We start from the raw sequence: 24,506 nt of genomic DNA on the forward strand, positions 1-24,506 counted from the left end.
GATGGCTGTGTAGGGGGCTGTGGAACTAATTATAACGTCCTGCGCAAATGATAAAATACATGGGCCCACGGTGAGAGATTGAGTGATTGTGGGCCCATGCATTAAAAGACTGGCGTGGGGCATTATCATTGTTCCCACAGCTGAATAGCTATTGCATTCAGTTAATCCTATTTCTGTATATACACCCCACTAATGGTGGTAGGCTGATAATTCAACTGAAAAAAGAAATGAGTAAAATACAGAGGAAAGAAGAAAAAAAATCGAATCCTGATGTAAAATTGAACTGACTTACAGTGTTTCATATCCGAAGAAAATCACCTTAAACTATTATTTTACTAGGAGATGTATATTAACATTTAACAATGTAAAGATCGAAGAGTACTAGAGAAGGGAAATAGCTTGAAAAATGTAAGAAGCAGTGATCACTTCTGAAGTTTCAACTAATCCGAGTGGTGGCTCACTTGGTTAAAATGGCTTACTTGGTTGGTTAAAATATATGTACGATGCAAGGGCCCACCTTGTCTGGTTGTGTGTGATCCTTCTTCTAGAGTTGTTGCAAAATCTAATCCAACGGAAACATGTGACTATGAAAATTGGAATACAACGAAAAGCTTCCAGAAAGGATAATGGGATATGCGAAATTTGACACCTCATTGGCTCATTCTGAGAGAAATTTTTGCCACCCCATTGACAGTTAAAGGTAGTAAAGAAGGCATGCTTGGTGGTTCACACGTCGCTATTTCTTAAAAGTGATAATCAAATATGATAAATTGTTCATATTCAGGGGAGGGAGAGAGAGAGAGAGAGGAGTAATTTCTGAAACAAAGTAGGATATATTTCTACAAATTAAGATATGATATTTGGATACTTATTTTTCTTGGCAAATTACTTGGGAAGCTTTATTATATTCGACTGAACTCTCACCATGACTCTGTTTTGTGTTTTTTAAGTTAATAAATAAAAACAGAGTAATAGGTGAGGTACTACCTTTACAGTGAGGTTCAAAAGTAACCCACTCTGGAGTCACTTCAAACCTTCATAAAGATGCTATTATCAAGTTATCCTCTTCACATGTTATATTATCTACACAGTGTAAGTCAAAATCAACTGAAAAGAAACAAAAGGTCTACACCCACCAAGCAAACCAATTACTGAGAGGTCGAGGTCCCCCCACAAAACTTCAATGGTTTCCCAAGCAAGTAGAAGAAGAAAGGAGCTGGATGACAACACTAGGCAGAGAAGACCCAAAAGTTTTGTCTTCACAGTTTGTGGACATGCTTTATTCTTTCTCTCCTCTTATCCACATGGTAATAGTTGTCACAAACCCTGGAGCTGGAATGATGTGTCAATGCCTTAGACACACATCTAGATCCTTCAATTTTGTAAATCCATGGACACTATATCAGGTCTTACCTAAGGTAATGAATCGTATATGTAAACCCTGTAATCACACTTTTGAAAATGTTGAAGGCTTAATTGTTCGCCCTCCTTTCTTTCTGCAATTAAACCCAAAAATAAATAGAAAAGAACATTCTAAACACAATAATATCTCAAGATTTGATGACTTAAATTGCACTCCAGTAGCTCAACCTTAAAGGCCACTTGAATCAATCCATTCGAAGTTTGTTGTATGACTAAGCATGTGCATGCAATACAAAATTAAATCAAATGCAAAATTGAGTATAGTTTTATTGATGGAAAAAGTTCCTTCTGTCGATTTGGTCGACTGTAACGTCGTTATTGAGTCATATAATTCACAAATTCAGTGGTGTTGCTAATACAAGTTGGACCATTTCTTCGGCTTTGTTGCGTCAACTACAAAAGTTTCAACCCTTTTGAACCAGGACAAATCTGCTTAGCCATGTCATAGTCTATGTCATACTTTGTTTCCTCTCTTGTGCCTGATGTCTTGTTCTTGATTGAAAAGTGTTCTTTGATAAGAGCAATAGATGCCCAGGCCAATGGTTAAAAGAAGAATGAATGCAACTTGTAAGAGGGTATAGTAAAAAGGGGAAGAGCTTCACTGGTTATTGTTTTGACAATCAAATTACCTCTATTACAAATGAAGTACAGCTTCAATTAACTTACAATTCTTTGTAGTCCTTAAGATCAGAAAGAGCTCATTAAGATAATTTAGTGAAGTATGGTAAATTTCTATTTTTACAACCCAGAAACTCAAAAGAAGGATTTATTCTTTGTGGGTAGGAAATTAGTTTTAACTTGATCAGCAGGTGAAGACAGGTTTCAAATCCGTGTATTTAGGATACTTGTGCAACTGAGCAAGTTGGCATGTTCAACTTGGATGGATTGATTGAATGACAGAACAGAAAAGGCATAAGATAAAAATCTTTCCTGGTCCTAATTTTCCATGGACACCTTTATTGATGCAACTAGCACTTTAAAGGAATTGAATCTGCTGTGTTTTTTAAGCTCCAAATTGAAGCTAAAGTGGGGAAGACAGAAAAAAGTTAGGTATTGAGATTTCCTGTGGTGGTAATTGCTACAGTTTTGCATCTCTGACATCTGTTTTGTTTTTTGGTTGCTGTTTCAGTCAATGAACAGAAACGTGAATGGAGCACAAAACATCATGACTGCATCAAATTGTCGGTTCTCATGACATGTAAATCAATTTAATTACCCATATACAGAGGAACTCTCTTTCCTTGATAAGATCTAGCTACTCCCATTTAAGTGTCATCCACAGTCTGCTCATTCAGACAACAAGACTATTTTCTTTTGGAACATTCTGAGAGTACAACAGTAACAATGTCGTTGAGCGCAAAAGACATTAAAAATGTCCACTTTCAATTGATCACCTGTTCCATCCTCCGCTTCAGGTCAAAAAGGAATAACACTGATAATGGCAACTATTAACTCATGGATTCTGCTAGCTAGAGCTAGATCACACTAATGGGTCCGATTAAAAGGGGACCTGGGGACGATTTACCCTGATTCAGTGGCCTCTGGACAGAAAGTGTGAGCTCTAGATCAGGTGAAGCATTTTGGACAGTGGGGTTTGTTGTGATGGTAGCACTAGGCCCTGCATCAAGTGATTCATATGGTCGAACTGGCATCAAATGAAAGCTTGAAGGAAATTTGGAGAAACTGGTTTCTTGGTCATCTATCTTGGGGCATTGTTCTAATGGATTAAGGTCTAGCAGTGGTTGTAGGTTAGTGTCCTGATAAACTTCATTAAACGAAGCAGCTGTTGCTATAATAAAGGATGGGGAAGTAATGGGACCAATGGGCAACAATCCACAGGAAACAGAAGGGTCCTTGAGCTTGAAACTGGTAGTGCTAACCTGCTGATCTGCCATACTGCTGCTGCTGCTCTTAACCTGCAAAGTTAAGAAGCAAAAGAGAGGCACAGCAACTTATTGACTGGTTTTGACATTGATAACACAGGATCCAATAATGTATAATAGGATTTCAGAATGGTGGATATACCATGTCAAAGAGGCTTGAACGACGCTTCTTCTTGTTGAGAGATGTCTGCCGGAGAAAATACTTCTGGGCATGGCTTGCAACTTGGGTTGGAGTTCTTGTGGTGACGAAGTTCCTTGAGATACCCCTCCAGTCACCCTTGCCAAGCTTCTCAAGCCCAGCTAGAAATGTCCTGTGTTCTTCCTCTGTCCACGGGACTCCTAATCATCCACCATTAAAAACAGTCACACCTCCCAAGTAAAAACGTATTAGTCAAGAAAAATGACAATTCTAACTAACATTATTGACATACAGAATGAAGTTTCTCACTAGCAAATTGACAAATAATGAAGTCTTGTGAAATCAAAAAAGAAACCATCAACTACTAATGAATCCATGAGTGAGGAATTAGAGTTAATTTGGCGCATTTGAGAGTAATTCTGAGAAACCGTCATCATCGCACCAACACCAAAACCATCACGACCAAACAGGAAATTTGAATTAGAAATCACTAGTAAAAGAATAAAACCTCTATTAGAAAGCATCCGCACAACCCCATTTACAGGAAAATCCGTTGGAAGGTGTATGGGAATGTAGAAAAGAAGGCCTAAACATGAAGTAAGACGACCAAAAGCTTCAGGGATAAGATAAATCTAGGTTCTGCTCATGAAAGTCAACGACAGGGAGATTCATGGAAAAGCTTTCAGAAACAAAAACTAGGCTCTGCTCCAATTCCTCAGGAAAATCAACTCAGAGAAGCGCCAGGAGAAGGGGTCGAAAATCTAAAGAACAGAACAGAAAAGTTTTACATGATCGTGATAAAAAAAAAAAACGTAAACGAGTAATTAAAGTATCCACCTTCCAAAACCAAAGCTATCGCTAACTGCATTGCATGGCGAAACAAAAAGAAGATAAAACAGAACTCAATCCGTGCTCACCCTTCTTCCTCTCTTGGGTTCTGGCAACGAGACCATCCGAGAGATACCCATTGGGGGCTTTATCTGAATTCTCATCAGTGACAACTTGAGACGAAGACGACGAAGAAGAAGCTGATGATGACGAGGCCGACGGTAAGCAATCCATGCTAAAACTCTTCTTCATGGAAAGAGAAGAAGATGAAGAAAGCAAGTCGAGTTGCACACCGAAGAGCCTTAGCCCACCAACGGCGGCGGCGGCACTCCCTCCGTAAGTGGTGCAAGTTCTTGAATTGTGACCCATATTCCCACAGTGTGAGCATTTCCTGCCCATTCTCACTCGGACAAAACTCAAACACGACAGAATTCACCGACACCCACAGCACAAAGAAGCTAGGGAGGAAGAGAGAGAGAGAGAGGTCTTACTAACAAGTTATTAGTTCGTTGGGGTATATATGATGAATTGATGATAATGTGTGTGATGGGTGGGGATTGGGTAGTTCAATAAGAATGCAAAATAAGGAAGGAGTATTGGATGGACATAGTTTTTGCGTTGGATATTTTTCCAGCCTAATTGTTTCTTTCTAACTAAAGGAAAAGCTATGTAGAAGACGTACAGAACGTTTCTATGTATGAAAAAGTTAATCCCATACTGCCATTCCTGTAGTTGGGGACCCTTGTGTTATCTATCTTCCTATATATGAATCATCAATCATGGGTATGTGTTACGTATATTTATCTAGTATTTGAGTCCCCATCCATTTAATTTACACCATAAAATTAATTGACTTTGAATTGATGAGAGAGAGAGATGGAATTAATTTTGAATGGCTTAGGTGGGTAGCTTATAGAAGGAAGCCAGATTAAAATAGAAAACGGGGATCTAGAAATTTGAAGCTGATCAACCAACAACATTATAAGTTATAATAAGAAATAGGAAATGTTTTAATGCGTCAATACTAAGAAAGCTAAAACATTAATCTGAGTAGATTAGTTTTGATTTTTGAATCTTTTGGTTGTCCAAATTCCCTGTCAGTATAACATATATTTATGTAGGGCAAATCGGAGGATTCGGTTTCAACACTCCATTTTTTTATGGGCTGCTTGTAGCCAATGAATTTTCACAGAATCCCCCACCCCTTCTTCTTCTTTAATCAAATCAGTCAATACTACCCACCAACTAGTTTATACCTGTCTCCAATACCCAAAATAATGGGCCAAGATCAAGAAGACACCTATTGGATAATGGTGGTTGTTTGGGTGCATCAAATACTTCATTCACTTTGTCCAGCATTAAGAGAAATCCGATCCCCACCCTACAAGGATACAACCCACAAGACAAGTTAATCAAACCAATTTTCTTAGATTCATTAAGATGTTTGGTGTGGGATGGATTTGTCTTAAGCCGTAAATAAAAATTTTGTATACTTGGCATTTATTTCTTGGGAAATAAAACCACACAAGCACAGTTTGAGAATTTTTTTGATTCCCCTTATATAAGTCAATACTATCTGGCTCACTATTAATATATGCTATTTAATGGAGGAGGAGAAAAGGAAATTGTTTTCCCATCTAATGTAATATATATAAATCAACGTATGAATGGAGATTGAAATATATAATTAATAAAAAGTTACTTTTCAGATAGAAATCCTTCTCTACTTGCTTTTGGCTTGATTAGTGGTATTATTATACCTGGCCCCAGCTTGCTAAGTATAATTAGTTTGTAGGTTTCCTAATCCAATGTATCTGAAACACAAGTTGGGAATACTTTAAGTGCCTGTCACTATTTTGTAATCTGGACCAGAAAAGACATCAATTTGCTTATTAAATTCTTACTATCATGGAGTGGAATCTTCCCTAAACAATAGATAAAGAGGAGAGAATGGTGTTTGAGGGGTTTCTTTTTATACTTGTTTGACTTAATTTTTAATTGCTTGTTATGTGAAGTGACTTGTACCATTTATGCAACTTGGGGTTTTTCTTCTTTAGGCCATGCAATCGCTCTCAGGAATAGTGCAAGGAAAATTCTCTGTATCAATTCTATTCAATGGTTGCTTGCTTTTCACGTTCATTGAAGACTAATGACTTAAAACCAGAATATATTAATGGTTGATTGACATCTTTATATTGCTCTTAAAATGGTTTCATTTCATAAGATAAACGAAATGCTCATCCGATTAAGCTCCCTTATGGTCGAGTATTACTTAAGTGATTAATTAACTAATAGTTCTTCCTACCACTAAATATGAAGTTTTCCCATATTTGATTCGGGGTTTCAAATTTGGTGGAAAAGCAAGATCCACCAGTTGTTCTTCCCCTTGTCATTGCATGACTGCATCTGTGGGGGATCGTTTTAACTTTTCTAAAGTACAGCAGAATATCTGTACTAATGAAGCATTAAATTGAATGAGCATCCGATGATATGGAAATATAGAATCTCTTGCATGGTTTTTGCCTGGTTAGGTCAGTATAGTCTAGTCTGGTTTTGATTTCCCAGTCTGAGTGGAGCATCCGTGGACACATGCTCAGTTTGGAAAGAGTACAAAAGCAAATGCATACAAAATAATATAAAATACAAATTTTTGCATTATATATATTTGTATTTGTACTCCTTCCAAACTGAGCCTAAAATACTCATTGCTCCAGGTTCTGAGGCCATGTTTGGCAAGTTTTCCATGTGATCTTTTGGCTTTGGTAAGCTCAGAAAACCAAAAATTCAGTATTTTTTTTTCGTTTGGTAACCAGAAGTTGAAAAAGACCGAAAACATTGATTTTTGGAAAGCTTCAAAAGAAATTTTCTGGTCTTTTCATGTGATAAATAGCCTCTAAATGTGTTTTTAAAAGTCTGATAAACCAAATTACTTATCAAATGGTGTTTATCTTTAAAGACAATACCCCAAAAATTCAATATATCGTTTGGACATCTAAACTGTTGGAAAGTTTTTTCCAAAAAAGACTTTCCAAATAACACCTCAATTGGCCAATCCCAATCAGCTTCAAGTTCATTGGGTGGCCTAACATTTCGACAGACCAAATCAAGGACCATTGCCCACCTGTGCAGTATATACGGCAGACACAAATAGTTCTTTACCTAAACTTTCGTGGTACATAACCTTCCTCCACACATGCTCCAAACTTATTAAAACACACCAATTAGTCTATCATAATGTACTCCACCCCATTAAATGATAACATAGTTTTTGTGCTAGTGAATAATGAATGATTGATCGCCAAGAGAGAGAAAGAGAGAGAGAGAGCATGGATCAAGAGCTGATTAAAGAAACTGCACGTGAGGCTGATCCAGAGGATCTTACCCCAAGTATTATCTGTACACATACAGAAACCATTGTAGCTGCTGGTTTTAAAGCCTGCAGCAACAGAAAGGGATGCCATTTTGCCTTGCTACAGTGGGTCACTTGGAACATTATAAGTAGTAAATTTTTTTTTTTTCTTTCTTTTCTTTATCATAGAGTTTATGGGCATAGAAGTATGTCGCATAAGGAAGGATCATTGAGAAGAGAAGATCCTTGGTAATCATAGAAAAATAGGGTTAGTTAAAGTATGAACATGGTAGGAATAATCCACTAAAAAGGAAGGTCAGAATTGGTAGACAACCACATGGGTCACATTCATACTTCCAAATCCAAGCCCACAAAGCAACAGCCTCAACCACAACCACTACTGAAATGAGGATAGATGGAAGCAAGCATGTGCTTTTAATCTTATTTGCACATTATGTTAGGCCAATTATGTCTTATTATGCCACCAAAGTTGAATCTAAGGACACAAGTAAGTTTGCATCATAACCCATTTTGTAACTTTAATTATTTGTACTAGAATATGTTGCCAAACAAACAGCCCATAGAGTCAACTGTGCTAAATACAGTCTATAATGTTAATAACTAATTATACTGCTCTTATCTCCATTTCCTTAGTCCTTACTTCTATGGTATATATATATATATATATAGAAAAAGAGTGCCATCAAATATTGGCTGTTCAAAACCAGACTTCGCTAAAGGATAGTAATTGTTAAAAGGATGAATTGAAGGGGGAGGAGCAAAAGAATAGCTTAATGAGATTGTTAAAACGACTTTTGAAATAAAACGAATTCTTATTTTTCCACTAAGAACAAAAAAAAAAAAAAAAAAGCCTTGTTTGGATAAACGAACCAGTGGCAAGATTTTCCACATGTTCTTTCCTCGGTCTCCATTCACTGGATAAACTTCAACTCCCCTTGTCACATTGTTAATCGTTCTTTATAATAAATTGAGAGAGAGAACTTAGGGCTGAAATGGAGTGAGGGAGTGAGCAAATGAATGATTCAGAGGGTCCCCAATCCAAAAGATGGTATGGACAAGCCACATCACTATTAAACGTGTTAAGAATTGGGTTGGTCTTGCTTAAGAAACAAAAACAGAGAGGGAAAGAAACAGATTGGAACCTTGCAGTTGGGATACAAAGCCGTCCCTATAAAACCAGTCTGTATCGAATCTTAAGCTTGGTTCACAGGGGCTATAGTTCCGACTGTAGAGCTTGAATCCATCCTATTAATCTCCAAGATTGAAGATCCCAACCCAACAGTTCCAGGCTTTCAGCATAGGAAGAGCCTATAGGCTGCTCCAAAGAAAAACCAAAGACTTCACAATGGTTCAGTGAATTTGAACATTGCTGATATTTAACAAATATGAAAGTACATGTGAAGTAGCATAATCATCAGTAGGAAAAATGGAAGTAAATGTCATTCCCATGATCCCATCAACGAGACTAGGGGTGGCCACGAGCTCGGTTCGAGTAGAAAACAATATATATAATAAAATTATAGAAAATAATATATATACTAAAAATATTATAATTCTTAATTTTTTACAAATAAAAAAAATATTTTTTATATATATTTTTATTTTTATAAAACATTTTTCTCAAATCGAGCTCAAGCCAAGCTCAAGCTCAAGCTTACAAGTTTTTTGACTCAAGCCGAATTCAAGCTCAAGGTTCTAGCTCGAACCGAACTCGAACCTTATACTACCTTGATGAGCCATGCTCAAGCCTTGTAATATTCGGCTTGGCTCAGCTCGAACCCACTCCTAAATGAGACACTATATGTACAAGGAAAAGCAGAGGTCCTTGCCTCCTTGACAGTTTTAAGTCCCTCAACATTCTCAATACAGTGCACATAGACACTAGGAAAGGGAAATTCTATCTGCCGGATTCCTGTTCTCTCCAAGACAAAAAGATAAGGAATCCTCACAAGAAGCCATAGAGAAGATATTTGCCTCTACCCAGCTTCAATCCGAAGACAATACCCATCAGGCAGTTATGATCAGTTCTGTAGCGACTCTATGGAGAAAAGTGGACTGGATGGTATTTGCAAACCTAGAGGGCAACAAGCTACTAGGCTTTGACAAGTCCAGAAATATAAGCTACGAATCTGTTTGTGGAGGAAGATCGATACTTTACTAGTTTACTTACACGGCCATTATTTTTTTTTTTCTATACAAAATTAGATCTTGTAGTGTGGCATGGAGAAGTTGTCCAAGGCAAAAGAGAATGTAGTGATTAGTGATTATAATCCCCACCTAAGCTGGGATCATTAATTTGGATGTTCACAACAACTAAGCACCGCAGGTAGAAAAAGAGGAAATTCATAAAAGGCCAGGAAGATTCAATGAACTCGAATCGCTTGTATTGACCAAGAAAACTAAGTACCTCTTGCTCTTTTGATTCAAGCTGCAGCCTTGGTATTCCCCTGAAATGATTTTTTTTTTCTTTTTGTTGATAGGTATTCCTTTAAATGATATTTTATAATGTATGTGATGTTAATAAGGAAAAGAAGGGTGTCAAGACTTAAGAGCCATGATAGTAAAACCAAGCTTCACTTAACAATGGATTCCATAAGGCTGGCGCACTTCCTTTATGAACAAGGATAATCTTCTTTTCCTTAGTCCTTACTGTTTTGTAATTGATTCCCAGAGATTTAAGGGTGTTTGACAACAAACTTGGATCTCCCGGATCTCCTATAACAAAAAATTGTGCACATAGCATCCATTCACAATGGAAATATCTTCCATACATGTATTAAATTCATGGGAGAGATGTTCCCAATGTGCAGCTGGATTCTCATGATTGCAGTGTGTACAGAGTTTTTACTTGCAGGGGACCCCATGGCTTGGTTGGTTTCAAAAACAAAACCAACCATGTTGTCAAACACCCCCTTAAATGCCGATGCTGACATTTTAGCTCAGAGAGGCATGGCAAAGGCCTTATGTACGACAGCTCTTTTTCCTTCCCATTCTTTCTCTTGATGATCGGGCTGCAATTTTGCTGATGTGGTTGTTGTTTTTGTTTTCAAAAGCAAAACCAGCCATGTTGTCGAACACCCTTTTAAATGTCGGTACTGACATTTTAGGGTATGGCAAGGGCATTGTGTACAACAATAGCTCTCCTTTTCCCTCCCATTCTTTTTTTTTAAATAAATCTGATTTCATTAAAAGAAAGAGGGGGTATGCATATAAGTTCTCAAATTGTTGACAACCAGATACCGAATTTTAGCAAAGGAAATGCCTATAGGTTCCTATAGGTATAGGGGGTTGGTCAAGGGGTGATTACTTGGTTTAATGGTAAAATCTGGGACTGGCATCCATGAGAACTGAGAATTCAAGTCTGAAGACGGCCATTTTGTGCCAAAGAAAAAATAAACAAAGGTTAGGACTGTACCTAGTCTACCCCTCCAAGGTCCAGAGCTGGGACCAACATTGGGTAATGGCCTTTCCTTATAGGGGTTGGTCAGACCTAATTCATGCCAAAAAAACAAGAAAAGAAACTAAACTGCTCATGGACTTAAACAACTTTGGAAACTTAAAAACAACTGTGAAAGGATAAAAGGATAAAGTCCCATGATCAGAACCCAATAGAAAATTACAAAAATCATGAAAATGCCCCTGCTGCTGAAAAACCAAAGAAGATACAGATGATGCCCACAAAAAAGTGTATGCCAAGCTTCATACTTCCTTAATGAAATATATCCTTAGTATCCCTTTTGCCACAGCCCAAATCATGATTTTTTTATCTTCTTCAACCACTAAGTTGGACAAGAAAAGCTTCTTTGCCAACTCAAGATCTTGAAAGCAAGAACCCTGGTTCTAATGGAATATCCCAATACTAACAGGACTTCTAAAATCTGAATAATTTAACAATAAACTTCCCCTCTTTCTCTTTCCCTCCCTTTCCTCACAATGAAGTGAAAGATTCCAAAATTTAACCTATAACACCATGTTAAGATTTTTTCAATGTAAGGCACCTGAAAGGTCACCACCCTCCCACTCTTTGATGACTTCGATCATAATTGAAGACTCCTGCTTCTACATCTCTAAATATTCTGTGGTAAAAAAAGTTACAAGAGATCTAAAAACGGGAAAGGAAGTCATAGCACAAAAACATCCTTAGAACAATCTGAAAAACAAAAATGACAAAAAAAAAACAACCACCTTTTCTGAACAAGGTATTGTATTGATCATGCATACTTGCATAATAGGCATTACTTGACTACTTTTGAAAGCTGTAAGCCTAGGGACCAATCAATCATAAATCCTCCATAAGTAAGGTGCAATTTTGGCTAATTTGAAGGACCATTCATCAGAAAAAAATGAAATATTACAGTACACAGTAAGAATAAAATAAAACAAAATAAATACATCTGACAGTGAACAAAAATAATAGCAACTCGCTATAACTGTGGCCTTCAGGAGCCACTCCAATGTCTGAACTTGCAAATTCCACGGCGTGTTTCGTCAAAAGAGTCACGAATAGATTGCACCATAGAGCGTATAATGGGAAAGCTGGATAATTCTTCATTATGCTCCTGCAAAAGTGGTTAGTCATCCTCTTTTTTCTTCTTTTTCCTTTTCTGTTGGGTGTTTGTATGTGTGCACATGCAAAAGTAATCAAGTACAACAGAAATGTGATTACCAATTCTTTGAGGCGGTCTTCAATTCCCCCCAACTTTGCATCTTTGGGGATGAATATCTTTTGATAAGCCTTCCTCATGCTCTTAGTCTAGAACATTTGTCATAAGGAACATATCCTTAATGTTATAACATTTCATAAATAATTCAAAAATAAATACCAAGTGGTAAGTATTCTCTTAGCACACATGAATTCAAAATAATGAACCACCAGGTAGGCTAAGAAAAGAACAGAGATTCACCAAATTCTACTCTACATCATTGGATATGTTGTATTCAAATAAGAAGTTTCAAGAAACAGACAAGGTTGGGTAATACCAGTATATTAGCAATCAACTTAACCACCAATCATGCATTTCCTTCTCTTAATGTATTATTTATAGAAGAGATATGACCTTGCATATTTTGTTGCCACAAAAGAAAGTGTTTTCTCAGGTTACATGACAAAATTTTATAAGTTCGTTCACAAACTATTACCAGTAACGCCATCATACATACCAAATTTTCCTGTTAATCATTCAGATATATATAATCTAAGTTCTCCTCAGGATGCATAGAACTGTTCTTCAAAACTTCTCATTCCTTGTTGATTATTCTGATTTTCTCATATTCAGAAGATTCTTCATAAGATTCCCTTTGGGTTTCAGGCTAACCATGTTTATACATGTAAATATGTGTATTATATTAATATATTGAGATGAAAATAGAAAGTTGAAGAGAAGAACGAGGAAGGCTAGCCAAGATACAGGAATAAACAAGGTGGATAATAGAAAGATAACTTTCTTATTTGAATTCTTTACTTGAATTCTGGACAAAATATAATCCCAAATTTTCAATTTCAAGGCATTTCAAAACCAAATTTTAAAACCTTGACTTTATTAATATTTATTAGCATCAGTAAAAAAAAAAAGAACATTATAGCATCGTTAAAGTGTTAACCAACAAGAAAGTGTAAAAGAAAGTATTTGACTAATAACCAACCTCTTCTGCTGAGAATCCACAACGTCGTAAACCCTCCAAATTTAAGCCACGAAGCTCTGCTCTTTCTCCAGACACCATCATGTACCTCGGAACGTCTTGTGAAACCTTTGGGAGTAAATGGTTTTTTGAAATTATGCGGAAGATAATACAACTCAGAGGGGACTTGACAATGAATATAATTCCTTTTTTTCCAATTCAAGTAGAATTCTTGCCAATTATCAAGCCAAAATACAAGGTAGTGCAGAATTTCATGAAACTTCAGTATACAACAAGAATAACAAACTAGAGACCTGAAGATGCACATACCACAGAACCACCTCCGATGAAAGAAAAAGAACCAATATGACAAAATTGATGAACAACAATGGCTCCAGCAGTGTGGGTATAGTCCTACATAAAGACATTGAACCATCTTTAGGTACAATCGTACAAACACTCTCCCAGGAAAAACTAAATAGAGTAACGTGATCCCATAAATGAAAGGACAAGAAAACATACTTCAACTACAACATGCCCTGCAAAAAGAGTATTATTTGCAAAAATATTGTTGTTACCCACTTTGCAGTCATGTGCAATATGACAAGACCCCATAATAAGATTGTTGTCACCAATAACCTAATAATAAAATGCCAATGACCATAAGAAAATTGTAGAAGTTGAAAAACAAAAGTTCTAAAGTTGAGACTTGGGAATTCATCAATTAACGTCACCCTTCCATACAGTTCTTTCACTTGATTTTGAAGATCGGTGAATTGATGTATACTCTCTAATATCATTGTTGTCTCCAATATCAAGAAAGCACTCATCCCCTAGCTAAAACAGGAGAAGAATAACCATGAGAACTGCTATCCTGCTTCCAAACTAGTTATATATGCTTCTCAATTGAAAAAATAATATTGTAATCATTTTGAAAGCGCGTACTGTAAACAGGTGATCGCATAAGGAATGAAATAAACAAATAGAAATTGTACTTGAAATTACAATCTAGAAAGTTCTCATAGACCTTATCCCAGTCTATATCCAATCTAAACTGACAATGGACCTTTCATCATAAGTGCTCCAGAAAGGAGAAAGGGCAAGAGTGAAAAGAAGATGACTGTTTCAGGATCGCAGGAAGAGATTATATGACACTATATAATATTCTTTTCCTATAGGCTTTTATATAAAGATTGGCAAGATATAGTACATTTTTTGGATTCTCACCTTCCACACTTCCTTTTATTACCTTTTTTCCTAGTACATTTGTTAGTCAAGATTGCACTTCAAAGAGATGGAGTACCATAAATGGCATTTGTAATCTGGTTTCATGTGACACTAATGATGAAGTATCACGCTGGTCCTTGGTACATAAAACCAAATCAAAAGAAAGCAACATAGAGTAGGAGATAGACCAGTAAGATATTTAGGATCTAGGGGCAGATTATATTTGAAAAGCTGTTATTAATGCTGATGTGGTGCATCTGGGAAGAATGCAATAGAAGAGTATTTGAGAACAAGGTCACCGCCTTTGAAGACCTTGGGGGAGGATTCACTCCATTCTTTACTCATGGATGCTGAACCATAAAATATTTAAAGGCATCAATTACAGAGGTATCAGCAGGAATCTCTTAGAGGATTCTTCAAACCTCACATTTTAAGCCTCCTACTAGGCCTATCCTAAGCCCCAGTCCTCTACTGGTTTTGAACTCCAGTTTGATGGCAGCTGCATGGGCTCCCTAGGCTCCCCAAATACTGCTGGTATGGGTGGAGCCGTTCTCAAATCTGAAGGTGATATGACGTGGGGATTTAGTGGGCCTATAGGACAGGTTGATTCTATAGAAGCATAAGAACTCTATCAATGGGCCTTACAGCGGCTAGTCCCTACCTATCACTTCTTTGTCCATTTAAGGAGACTCAAGAAATACAATTGGTTGGGCTAAAAGCACAGGCATTGGTCCTTGGGGACTAACTCATCTTATCAAATGAAATTAGTGACGTAATTGTTAGGAGACTGTTATTTGCCAAAGTATAGTACCGCAGGGGTACTCTTGTAATTTTTTTCTTTTATTTTTTTATGTTCTGTCGCCCTAGTATATATATCAAAGCTGGCACCGCCAGCAGTACCTTTTTGGCTCTCAGTTCTCTCTTCTCCCTTCTTCTCTCTCTCTCTTCTCTCTTATTCCGTTCTTCTCTCCTGCATAACATGGTATCAGAGCGGGAATATCAGATCTGAAAGGAGAAGTGGAGTGAACAGTTTTTTCTTCGCACCAGATTTCCAGATCTGCCACCCTCATCTGCTGTTTCGGCTGATTGAAGATCTCACGCACTGAAGTAACTTTTCTCTCTCTCCTCCTATTTTCTGGACATGTGCCAAGGAAGAACCTGTACTAGGTCTGCTGATTGGATGTGAGGTGATCAGCACCTCTTTCTTTCCTTTTTTGTGGGGTCGGATGATCCCTGTAAAACTGTAGGTCATGAGGACATTTTGTGTGCTGCAACAGCAGCTTTTATGGTGAACTGAAGGTCAAAAAGTGACCTGTACTTGCTGTAACAGATTTTGGGTGCTGCAACAGCAGCTTCTATGGTGAACTGAAGGTCAGAAAGTGACCTGTACTTGCTGTAACAGCCATCCTGTTGATGTGTAGGTCAAGAGATGACCTGTATGCACTGTGGCAACACGTGTTGATTCTGTAGGTCAAGGGACGACCTGTTAGTGCTGTAACAGCACCTGTGCTTTTACAAAAAGAAGTGTGTTTCCGAAGAAAAAATGGGTTTTTTCCTTTCTCCCTCAGCGTTAGAATTTTTTTTAAGGCTGTGTACCCCATTTAAGAGTGTTTTTCTGAATCTGAAATCATGAGTGGTGAAGATTCTGCTACATCTAGTGTTTCCTCAATGCCGAATGGAATGAGTGGGGGTGTGGACCTATCCTTTCCCATGGCTGTTATTCCTCTCGATGGCTTAAATTATTTAGAGTGGTCAAGAGGGATCGAGCTATACATCACTGCAAGGGGAAATATAGGTTATATAAATGAGAGGATCAAAGAACCCAATTCTGGTAGTGCTGAATATGACAAATGGAACCAGGAAAACAGCATGGTCATGTCCTGGCTTTTAGTGTCTATAAAACCTCAAATATGAAGGAATTTTATGTGGGCTGAAACGGCAAATGAGATCTGGGAACAAGCCAAATCAACCTATTTTGAACTGTGTCCCTATGCAAAAATCTATCAGTTACAGGCAGAATCGTCCACTTGTAAACAGGGGGAGAGGTGTCTATCTGTGTACTACTCAGACTTGACCTCGGTCTAGAAGGAATTAGACCATTATCAGAATGTGGACTAGAAGTGTGATGAAGATGCAAAATTGTACAAAAAACTTGTTTCCCAACAGATAGTGTTTGCTTTCCTACATGGTTTGAACCCTACATATGAATCTATTAGAGTCCAAATCCTAGGTAGCAAGGATATTCCATCCGTCCAAGAAGTTTATGCTCTTGTACAATCAAAAGAAAGCAGAAGGAATTTGATGAACAATTCTGGAGGAGATGTAGTTGTGTTGGCAGCGAAAGGGAGTGTTACTACCGGTGGGGGAAATACCTTGAAGGGGGATTTTCAGAAAAAAGATGGATGACAATGACAAATTGTGGTGTACTCATTGCCAGAAACCCTGACACACCCGAGACACATATTGGGATCTTCATGGGAAGCCGAAATGGGCTCAAGATCTGAATAAGAAGCAAGGTTCAGATATGAATAAAAAGTCAGGACAGCAAGGTACATGAAAACACACTATGGCAAATATGGCTATTCAGAGAATTAACCCCCCATTACTACTTTGACTCAAACAATGCCTCTGGATCTGACCCAAGGGAGGATATTATAAATTCCTTCTGTGAGCATTTAGAGCTTTATGTAGAGCAATTCATCAGATGGATACTCCTCCCTCAACTTCATTTGCGTCTACATCAGGTAACTCTGCCACACTTTCCATGTAGCATCTCATACCCTTGACACTCCTTGGGTCATTGATTCTGAAGCGTCTAAACACATGACTGGTAAGTCCTCTTACTTTCGATCCTATCACCTCATTTCTGGAAGAGACAATGTGAGACTAGCCGATGGATCATATTCTACCATAGCTGGTCAAGGAACCATTTCTCTTCCTTTTGGCCTTACCTTGTCTAATGTTTTACATGTCCCAAGATTTCCCATTAATTTGTTCTCTGTTAGTAGTATTACTAATTCCTTAAACTGCTCAGTAACATTTTTCCCTTCTCACTGTGTGATTCAGGATCTGGCCTCGAGGAAGATGATTGGTAGAGGATGTATGGTGGATGGGCTTTACATGCTGGAGAATAAGATTAGTCTTCAAGTCACAAAGTCTAAGAGTCAATCTTGTAAGAGTCAGGTCTATTTATGGCATAGTCGTCTTGGTCATTATCTTTTGAGTCTTTAAAAGTTGTGTTTCTAGAATTGTTTAAATTAGTGTCAGTGTCAAAATTTACTTGTCAAACTTGTCAATTGAGTAAGCAATGTAGAACTCATTTCTCTTCAAAGAATAATAAATCTAAATCTCCTTTCCACATTATTCATTCTGATGTTTGGGGCCCTGTTACTTTACCATCTGAGAGTGGCTACAAGTATTTTCTTACCCTTATTGATGATTACTCCAGATATACATGGGTATATCCCATGCGAACCAGGGATGAAGTACCTAAAATTATCTAAGATTTCCAGTGGATGATCTTCACCCAATTTCAAATTGAAATCCAAATCTTTCAATCGGACAACGCCAAAGAATATTTTCATAGTGATCTCACGAAATTTTTTGCTTCACGTGGCTCACTTCACCGTAACTCTTATTCCCGAACACCACAACAAAACGGTGTTGCTAAAAGAAAGAATCGACACTTTCTTGAAGCGGCCCGGGGGTTACTATTCCATATGAATGTCCCAAAACGTTTTTGGCTTAAGGTTGTCCTTTGTGCTACCTATCTCATCAACCGCATGCCCTCTCGATGGTTAGAGTACAAAGCCCCACATCAGTTTCTTTTCCCTAAGGCTCATCTTCTTCCTATTCCTCCTCATGTGTTTGGGTGTCGTTGTTTTGTTCAAAATCTGTCACCCACTCGTGGCAAATTAGATCCCCGTGCCATTCCTTGTATTTTCTTGGGGTACTCCTTCACTTAGAAGGGATACCAATATTTTGATCCTGTCTCTCGAAAATTTTATGTCTTTATGGATGTCTCATTTTTTGAAAGTGAGACTTTCTTCCCTGTTTCTCCTCAAGGGGAGTGTAGGAATGGAGGAGAAACTAGTTCAGCTCCCTCCTCTTCCTAATCCTCCTTCCTTTCGTGTCTTCTTTCATCGTCACAAAGGCCAACCATGTTCAAGAGCTATGGGGCACCTAGAAGTTGTACCACCAATGCCATCAGACTCTCAAGAAGCGGATCATACCCATTCAGGTACATTGGTCCTTATTAATGCTCCTGACCCTATTGCCATTGACACTTCTGTTGCTAATGACCTTGACCTTCCTATTGCTCACCGGAAAGGTATTAGATCTTGCACCACTAAACACCCAATTTCCCACTTTGTTTCCTATGAAAACATTTCACTCTCCTTTCGAGTCTTTCTCTCTTCCATTGACAGTGCCCCTATCCCTGAGAATGTGGCAGAAGTTCTTTCGGTACCTGAATGAGCAGATGCTATGAAGGAAGAAATTAATAAGTTACATAAAAATGGCACATGGGAACTTGTAGATCTTTCTGAAGGGAAAGATCCAGTTGGATGTAAATGGGTTTTCATGGATAAACATGATATTGCGCGATCTGACTACTCCCTGCTGGAGGATGACCCGACTTCCAATCGGGCAGCGAACTAGGTGAATCTGCAAGATAGCGGATCAAAGAACCCGGGGTGGCTAACCCGGCGAGGTCGCTCCGATGCTTAAGTTAGTGTATTGTGGTACAAGCTGGAAGCTTTGAAAGTTTGAGAGCTAGAGAGTAGAAAAATCACGCGTACCTTGTGTCATTGGGGTTGGTGCCTTTATATAGTTGAGCTCTCGCGGGTTTCGCGGATCAGTTCCAGGATCTTCGTTCTGAGGGGATCCGTTTCCCCTTTAATTGGGGAGTAACGTATCAATTAATAAGGTTTATCAATTCCGCTAGATCCGGGTGGGGAGAAGATTAGGCATGTCGTTACGCGACGTGATCCCATAAGGTTCAGAGTCTACTAGAGAAACTTCCAGAGCCGTTACGTGGCGGTTCGGGTTGATAGCCCTGAGCTGACACTTCGGTTCTTTAGTTCCGAACTGGATTGAATGCCGAGGTGACCCTACGCCGAGGTGACTCCATGCCGAGGTGAACCTACGCCGAGGTGACTGAACACCCGAGCTCAAATGTTGCGAACTAGTCTTGCTAAGCTGAGTTGTCATCCCTTAGTCAGGTTGTGTCCACGTGTCCCCTTCTCGCCAGGTCGTGCCAAATCACCCTTCATCAAAACACAAGGCTGATGGCACCGTGGAACAGTATAAGGCTCATTTAGTGGCAAAGGGGTTTACACAAGCGTATAGAGTAGATTATGCAGAAACTTTAGCACCTGTTGTTAAAATGAACTCCATTAGAGTCATTTTCTCCCTTGTTGCTAACCTTGACTGGGATCTACATCAACTTGACATCAAGAATGTCTTCCTAAATGGTGACCTTGAAGAGGAAGTATACATGGTTCAACCCCCTGGTTTTCGGGCTCAAGGTAATGAACAGAAAGTGTGCAGGCTAAAGAAATCATTATATGGGTTGAAACAATCACCAAGAGTCTAGTTCAGCAAGTTACATGTAGTAGTACAACAAAGAGGATACAAGCAGTGTCAGTCTGATCACATATTGTTTGTGAAGAGGGGAAGGGAAATTAGCAGCACTGGTAGTATATGTTGATGGTATAGTTATCACTGGTGATTGGAATGATGAAATTCAGAAGTTGAAGAATTTTCTTGCTACCCAGTTTGAAGTGAAAGACCTAGGTCCTCTAAGGTACTTCCTTGGGATTGAAGTGGCCCACTCACAAAGGGGTATCTTCATTTCCCAAAGAAAGTACGCCCTAGATCTACTCCAAGATACAGGAAAACTAGGAGTGAAGCCAATTGATTCCCCTATTGATCCCAACCACAAACTAGGTGACTGTCAAGGTGAATCCATCAAGGATGTGAAACTGTTCCAGAGACTTGTAGGAAGACTATTATATCTTTCTATGACTCGACCATACATAGCTTATGCAGTGGGTGTTCTTAGCCAGTTCATGCATGCCCCTAAGACTATCCATCTTGAAGCAGTAGAAAGAGTTCTCAGATATCTTAAGAAGTTCCCAGGTGCAGGCTTGTTATTCCAAAAGCATGGACATTTGAAAGTTGAAGTGTATACTGATGCAGATTGGACAGGATCCCTAAATGACAGAAAGTCAACTAGTGGTTATTGTACCTTCATAGGAGGTAATTTAGTTACTTGGAGAAGCAAAAACCATAATCTAGTAGCTAGATCTAGTGCTGAAGCTAGATACCGGGCAATGTCTCATGGAGTGGCTGAAATTATGTGGCTGAAAATTTTATTGGGTGAATTGGGTTTTCCAGTTGACGGACCTATGACACTATTCTATGATAACAAAGCAGCCATAAACATTGCTGCTAATCCAATGTTGCATGATAGAACTAAACACATCAAAGTCAACAAACACTTTATCAGAGAAAAGGTCGTCACAAGGGAAGTGTGTACTCCTTATGTCAGCTCTAAAGATCAACTTGCAGACATCTTTACAAAAGGGTTACACCACTCACGGCATCATGATTTATGTGACAAGTTGGGCATGATTGACATCTATGTCCCAACTTGAGGGGGAGTGTTAGAAGACTGTTATTTGTCTAAGTATAGTACTGTAGGGGTACTCTTGTAATTTTCTTCTTTTATTTTTTTATGTTTTGTCACCCTAGTATATATATCAAAGCTGGCGCCGCCAGCAATACCTTTTTGGCTCTCAGTTTTCTCTTCTCTCTTTCTCTTCTCTCTTCCATTCTTCTCTCCTGCATAAAAGTAATTTCTCATATGAATTGCCACATTAGGTAGATCCCAAGGGAATTAAATTCTGTGGCAGATGGATTGGCTAAATCAAGTGGGAGAAGGTTTTTTTTTGTAAAGTAATAATACATTACTCATTTAAAGTTTGGGTCGTCTTCTTATATTTTTGGTTTTTTGTCTTGATTGTACATCCTATTGCGTATGCTTTTCCCCTTTCCTTTGGTTTTCAATCCTCTTCCTTGAGAGAGAGAGAGAGAAAGAGATCACTACCATGATTGGATTTCCTAGTTCGGCTCCACTGGAATTCCCACTAGTAATCCATCAGTAAGGTATGGTAGTACCAACAAGAGAAAAAAAAAAGGTCATTACCCAATGTTCATCCCATCTACCTACAGTCTTGGGGTTTTGGAAGGGGTGGACTGGATATGGACCTAACTTTTGGTTTTTTTACTTTTATTTTTGCACAAAGTGGCTGCTCTCAGAAATCTGCTGTAAAATATGAGTTCATCTTCATTGATGAACATGGCAGAATTAACCACCAAACATGGACCTAACCTTATATTTCATATCCTGGCACTTCACACCAATCACTGCATGATGTCCTATAATGTTATTGCATCCAATGGTTGTGCGCCCTGGAAGATCTTCTCCAACAATAGCACCACTGCTTGACAAAGTTTCAAATAGAGAACAAAAAGTCAGGAAAAACACTAAAAGAAAAATTCACTAGCAGGGTTGTTCATACCAAGAAAATTTCTTAAAAACTAAAAGGAGAACTTATGTTGGAAAAACAATGCTACAAGGAAAATTTTGTTACTTTGCTATATGAAACATTATGCAGGACAGAAGTTACTTGAAAAGCACACATGTTTAAAAACAAATGCAATCTTTGTATGGGTATAAACAAGAGAAAAAAAAAAAAAAAACATAGAAACTTGAAGCAATATCACACACTCACGTCAAAACAGTACAATTATCCCCCAACTCTGTATCTCCAAAAATATGGCTTCCAGGATATAATTGGCAAGCATTCCCAACTTTTGCATATGAACCAACCGTACAAAAGGGACCAATTGAAACACCCTGAAAATAAATAAAGAAAAACAATGACTCCTGTTTTCCTTATAGGTAGGTAGGATATAGACAGAACCTTGACAGAAACAGGCCTGTTGAGAATATCAAATTATAATTCCCAGTGTCAAAAATTTCATAGAAACGAATAAACAAAAAATAACATCCATGATAGTGGTGGTAATTATCAAAAAAACAATGATGGTGGTGGTGGTGCATTAACCAATCTGATTGACACAAGCTCACCCTTCCATTATCATTAATCAAAATACTTATTTTTCAAAGTCAAACACTTGAAATCTATAGTTTCCTACTATAAATAAGGCATGAAGCAAACCAATACAAAAGTCAAGTACTCAAGTGTTATACCTCACCATAACCCGCGGGCCACGCCGACCAAATCCATCATTTATTTTCTTATTTTCCTATATTAAGCAAAAAAGAAAAAAAAAAAAAGAAAGAACCAATACGAAAGGATAACCGCAGGAACATGAATCAATTTTCGTATCAGTACTTCCTGGTTTAACTTTCATTAACAGTGGCTCTCAAGAGATGAACGATGAATTCCGAATTTTGAAGTACTCTAAAGCAAATGCACAAATGAAAAAAAAAAAAAAAGAAAAAAGAAAAGGAAAGAAAAGAGTTTGCTTTTTTACAAGAGACCGCTCAACCTTGAATAATTCGATAAAAAAAAAACAGACCAAAACAATTTATATTGTTAAAGTTAATTGCCATATCGAATTTGAAAAAAAAAATAACAATAATAAAGGTTGAGAATAAAACGGAAAAGCACAACTTAGATAAATAAGTACCTGACCAAGAATGGCTCCGGGATGTACAACCGCTGTAGGGTGAATGAAAATAGGCTTCTTATCCAACAGATCTTCGCATTTCTTCTCGTCCGGAGCATCTGCATAGTTAAACGCCGGGATGAGCAGACTTGAAGAGAGAGAGAGAGAGAGAGAGAGAGAGAGAGGATGTTCGGACTTGTAAGTGATCGGGTGAGTCGTTGCAGTGTAAGCAGCCGTAGAGAGGAATTGAAGGGCTTGAGAAGGAGTGAGGCCATGGCGCCAGCGGGTTTCAAAAGTTCAAAACCCCCCAACCCCATGCCTCCCTTGAAACAAATAACATGTGTTTACATTCAATAACTTAACTAATAATAATATTTAAAAACGATAATTTTATAAATTAATGGAATAAATAACCTATCAATCTATATGTATATCAAAAAACATTTTTAATCTCAAAAAAATTCATAGAAAGTATTAAAAATAGAATAATTATTGTAATATTTAAAATTTATAAATTTGCACATGATAAATATCTTAAAAATATTATATATGTATATAAATTATTAATTAATATTTTAATCTGCACTAGTTAACAACATATTATTATATACGAAACTGAATATACCAAACCCATTAATATACATTTTGTCAAAAAATATTTTAGAAAATTTGTAAAAATAAAAATGTTAATAATAAAATAATTATTATAGTAATTAATAATCATGGATTCTTATATGATATGCATCTTAGAAATTCTAATAGATTTAATATATCTTAAGTTAAGATTATATATTTTTTATAAATTATTAATTGATAGTTTAATAATAAAAATATATTAATTGTTATTAAGATTATATATTTTACATATATTTTGTTTACATAAATAAAAATATTGTTTATCAAACATTTGAGAATATAATATTTTTTATTTTTTGTTAATGTTAAAAGTAAAAATACCAAAATAGAAAACAATTAAAATATAATAGTTTAATACTTTTTTTTGTCTTGGACTTAAATAGAAAATAACATAACAAAGGACCTTGTGCATGTATTATTTTGTAAAAATATATATAATATGTACCTTGGACTCTTGATTGATGCATTGTCAATAAAATTGTAGGTTATATATGCATCTTGCTATAGATACATAGGATATTTTACATTATTGTAAATATCCTATGTATTTATACATTATTTGTGGCTACTTTGACCTTAATTTTAATGTTATTAATGTACTTATAGAATTTGTGTGTGTTTTGCTAGCACATCCAATTATTTCCATATTCATATGTTTTCAAAGTGTATATATATTTGC

At 37.3% G+C, this 24,506-nt stretch overlaps 2 protein-coding genes across 10 annotated transcripts; both read right to left on the reverse strand.

The window, feature by feature from the left end:
- Nucleotides 1-2,592: 2,592 nt before the first annotated feature.
- Nucleotides 2,593-5,044, reverse strand: LOC148842382 (putative transcription factor At5g61620). The gene is made up of 3 exons (XM_088959711.1): nt 4,362-5,044; nt 3,448-3,644; nt 2,593-3,338 (listed from the first exon to the last, which is right to left on the reverse strand). The coding sequence occupies exons 1-3, from the start codon at nt 4,669-4,671 to the stop codon at nt 2,898-2,900; spliced, it is 948 nt and encodes a 315-aa protein (XP_088815837.1). The 5' UTR covers nt 4,672-5,044; the 3' UTR covers nt 2,593-2,897.
- Nucleotides 5,045-11,828: 6,784 nt separating this feature from the next.
- LPXA (bacterial transferase hexapeptide repeat-containing protein) lies at nt 11,829-23,543 on the reverse strand. Of its 9 annotated transcripts, none has more exons than XM_088958941.1 (10): nt 23,388-23,543; nt 23,213-23,310; nt 22,288-22,412; nt 21,885-21,993; nt 14,006-14,098; nt 13,784-13,900; nt 13,592-13,675; nt 13,286-13,390; nt 12,309-12,395; nt 11,829-12,188 (listed from the first exon to the last, which is right to left on the reverse strand). In XM_088958941.1, the coding sequence occupies exons 1-10, from the start codon at nt 23,506-23,508 to the stop codon at nt 11,994-11,996; spliced, it is 1,134 nt and encodes a 377-aa protein (XP_088815067.1). In that variant the 5' UTR covers nt 23,509-23,543; the 3' UTR covers nt 11,829-11,993. The 9 variants fall into 9 exon arrangements, with proteins under 9 accessions (XP_088815067.1, XP_088815069.1, XP_088815068.1 ...); XM_088958943.1 differs by having other exon boundaries at nt 11,829-12,201; XM_088958942.1 differs by having other exon boundaries at nt 11,829-12,201; nt 21,885-21,996; nt 23,388-23,533.
- Nucleotides 23,544-24,506: the final 963 nt, after the last annotated feature.

The sequence above is a fragment of the Nelumbo lutea genome, chromosome 8, assembly GCF_056320005.1.
Source record: "Nelumbo lutea isolate HS-2025 chromosome 8, American lotus-T2T, whole genome shotgun sequence".
NCBI lineage: Eukaryota > Viridiplantae > Streptophyta > Magnoliopsida > Proteales > Nelumbonaceae > Nelumbo > Nelumbo lutea.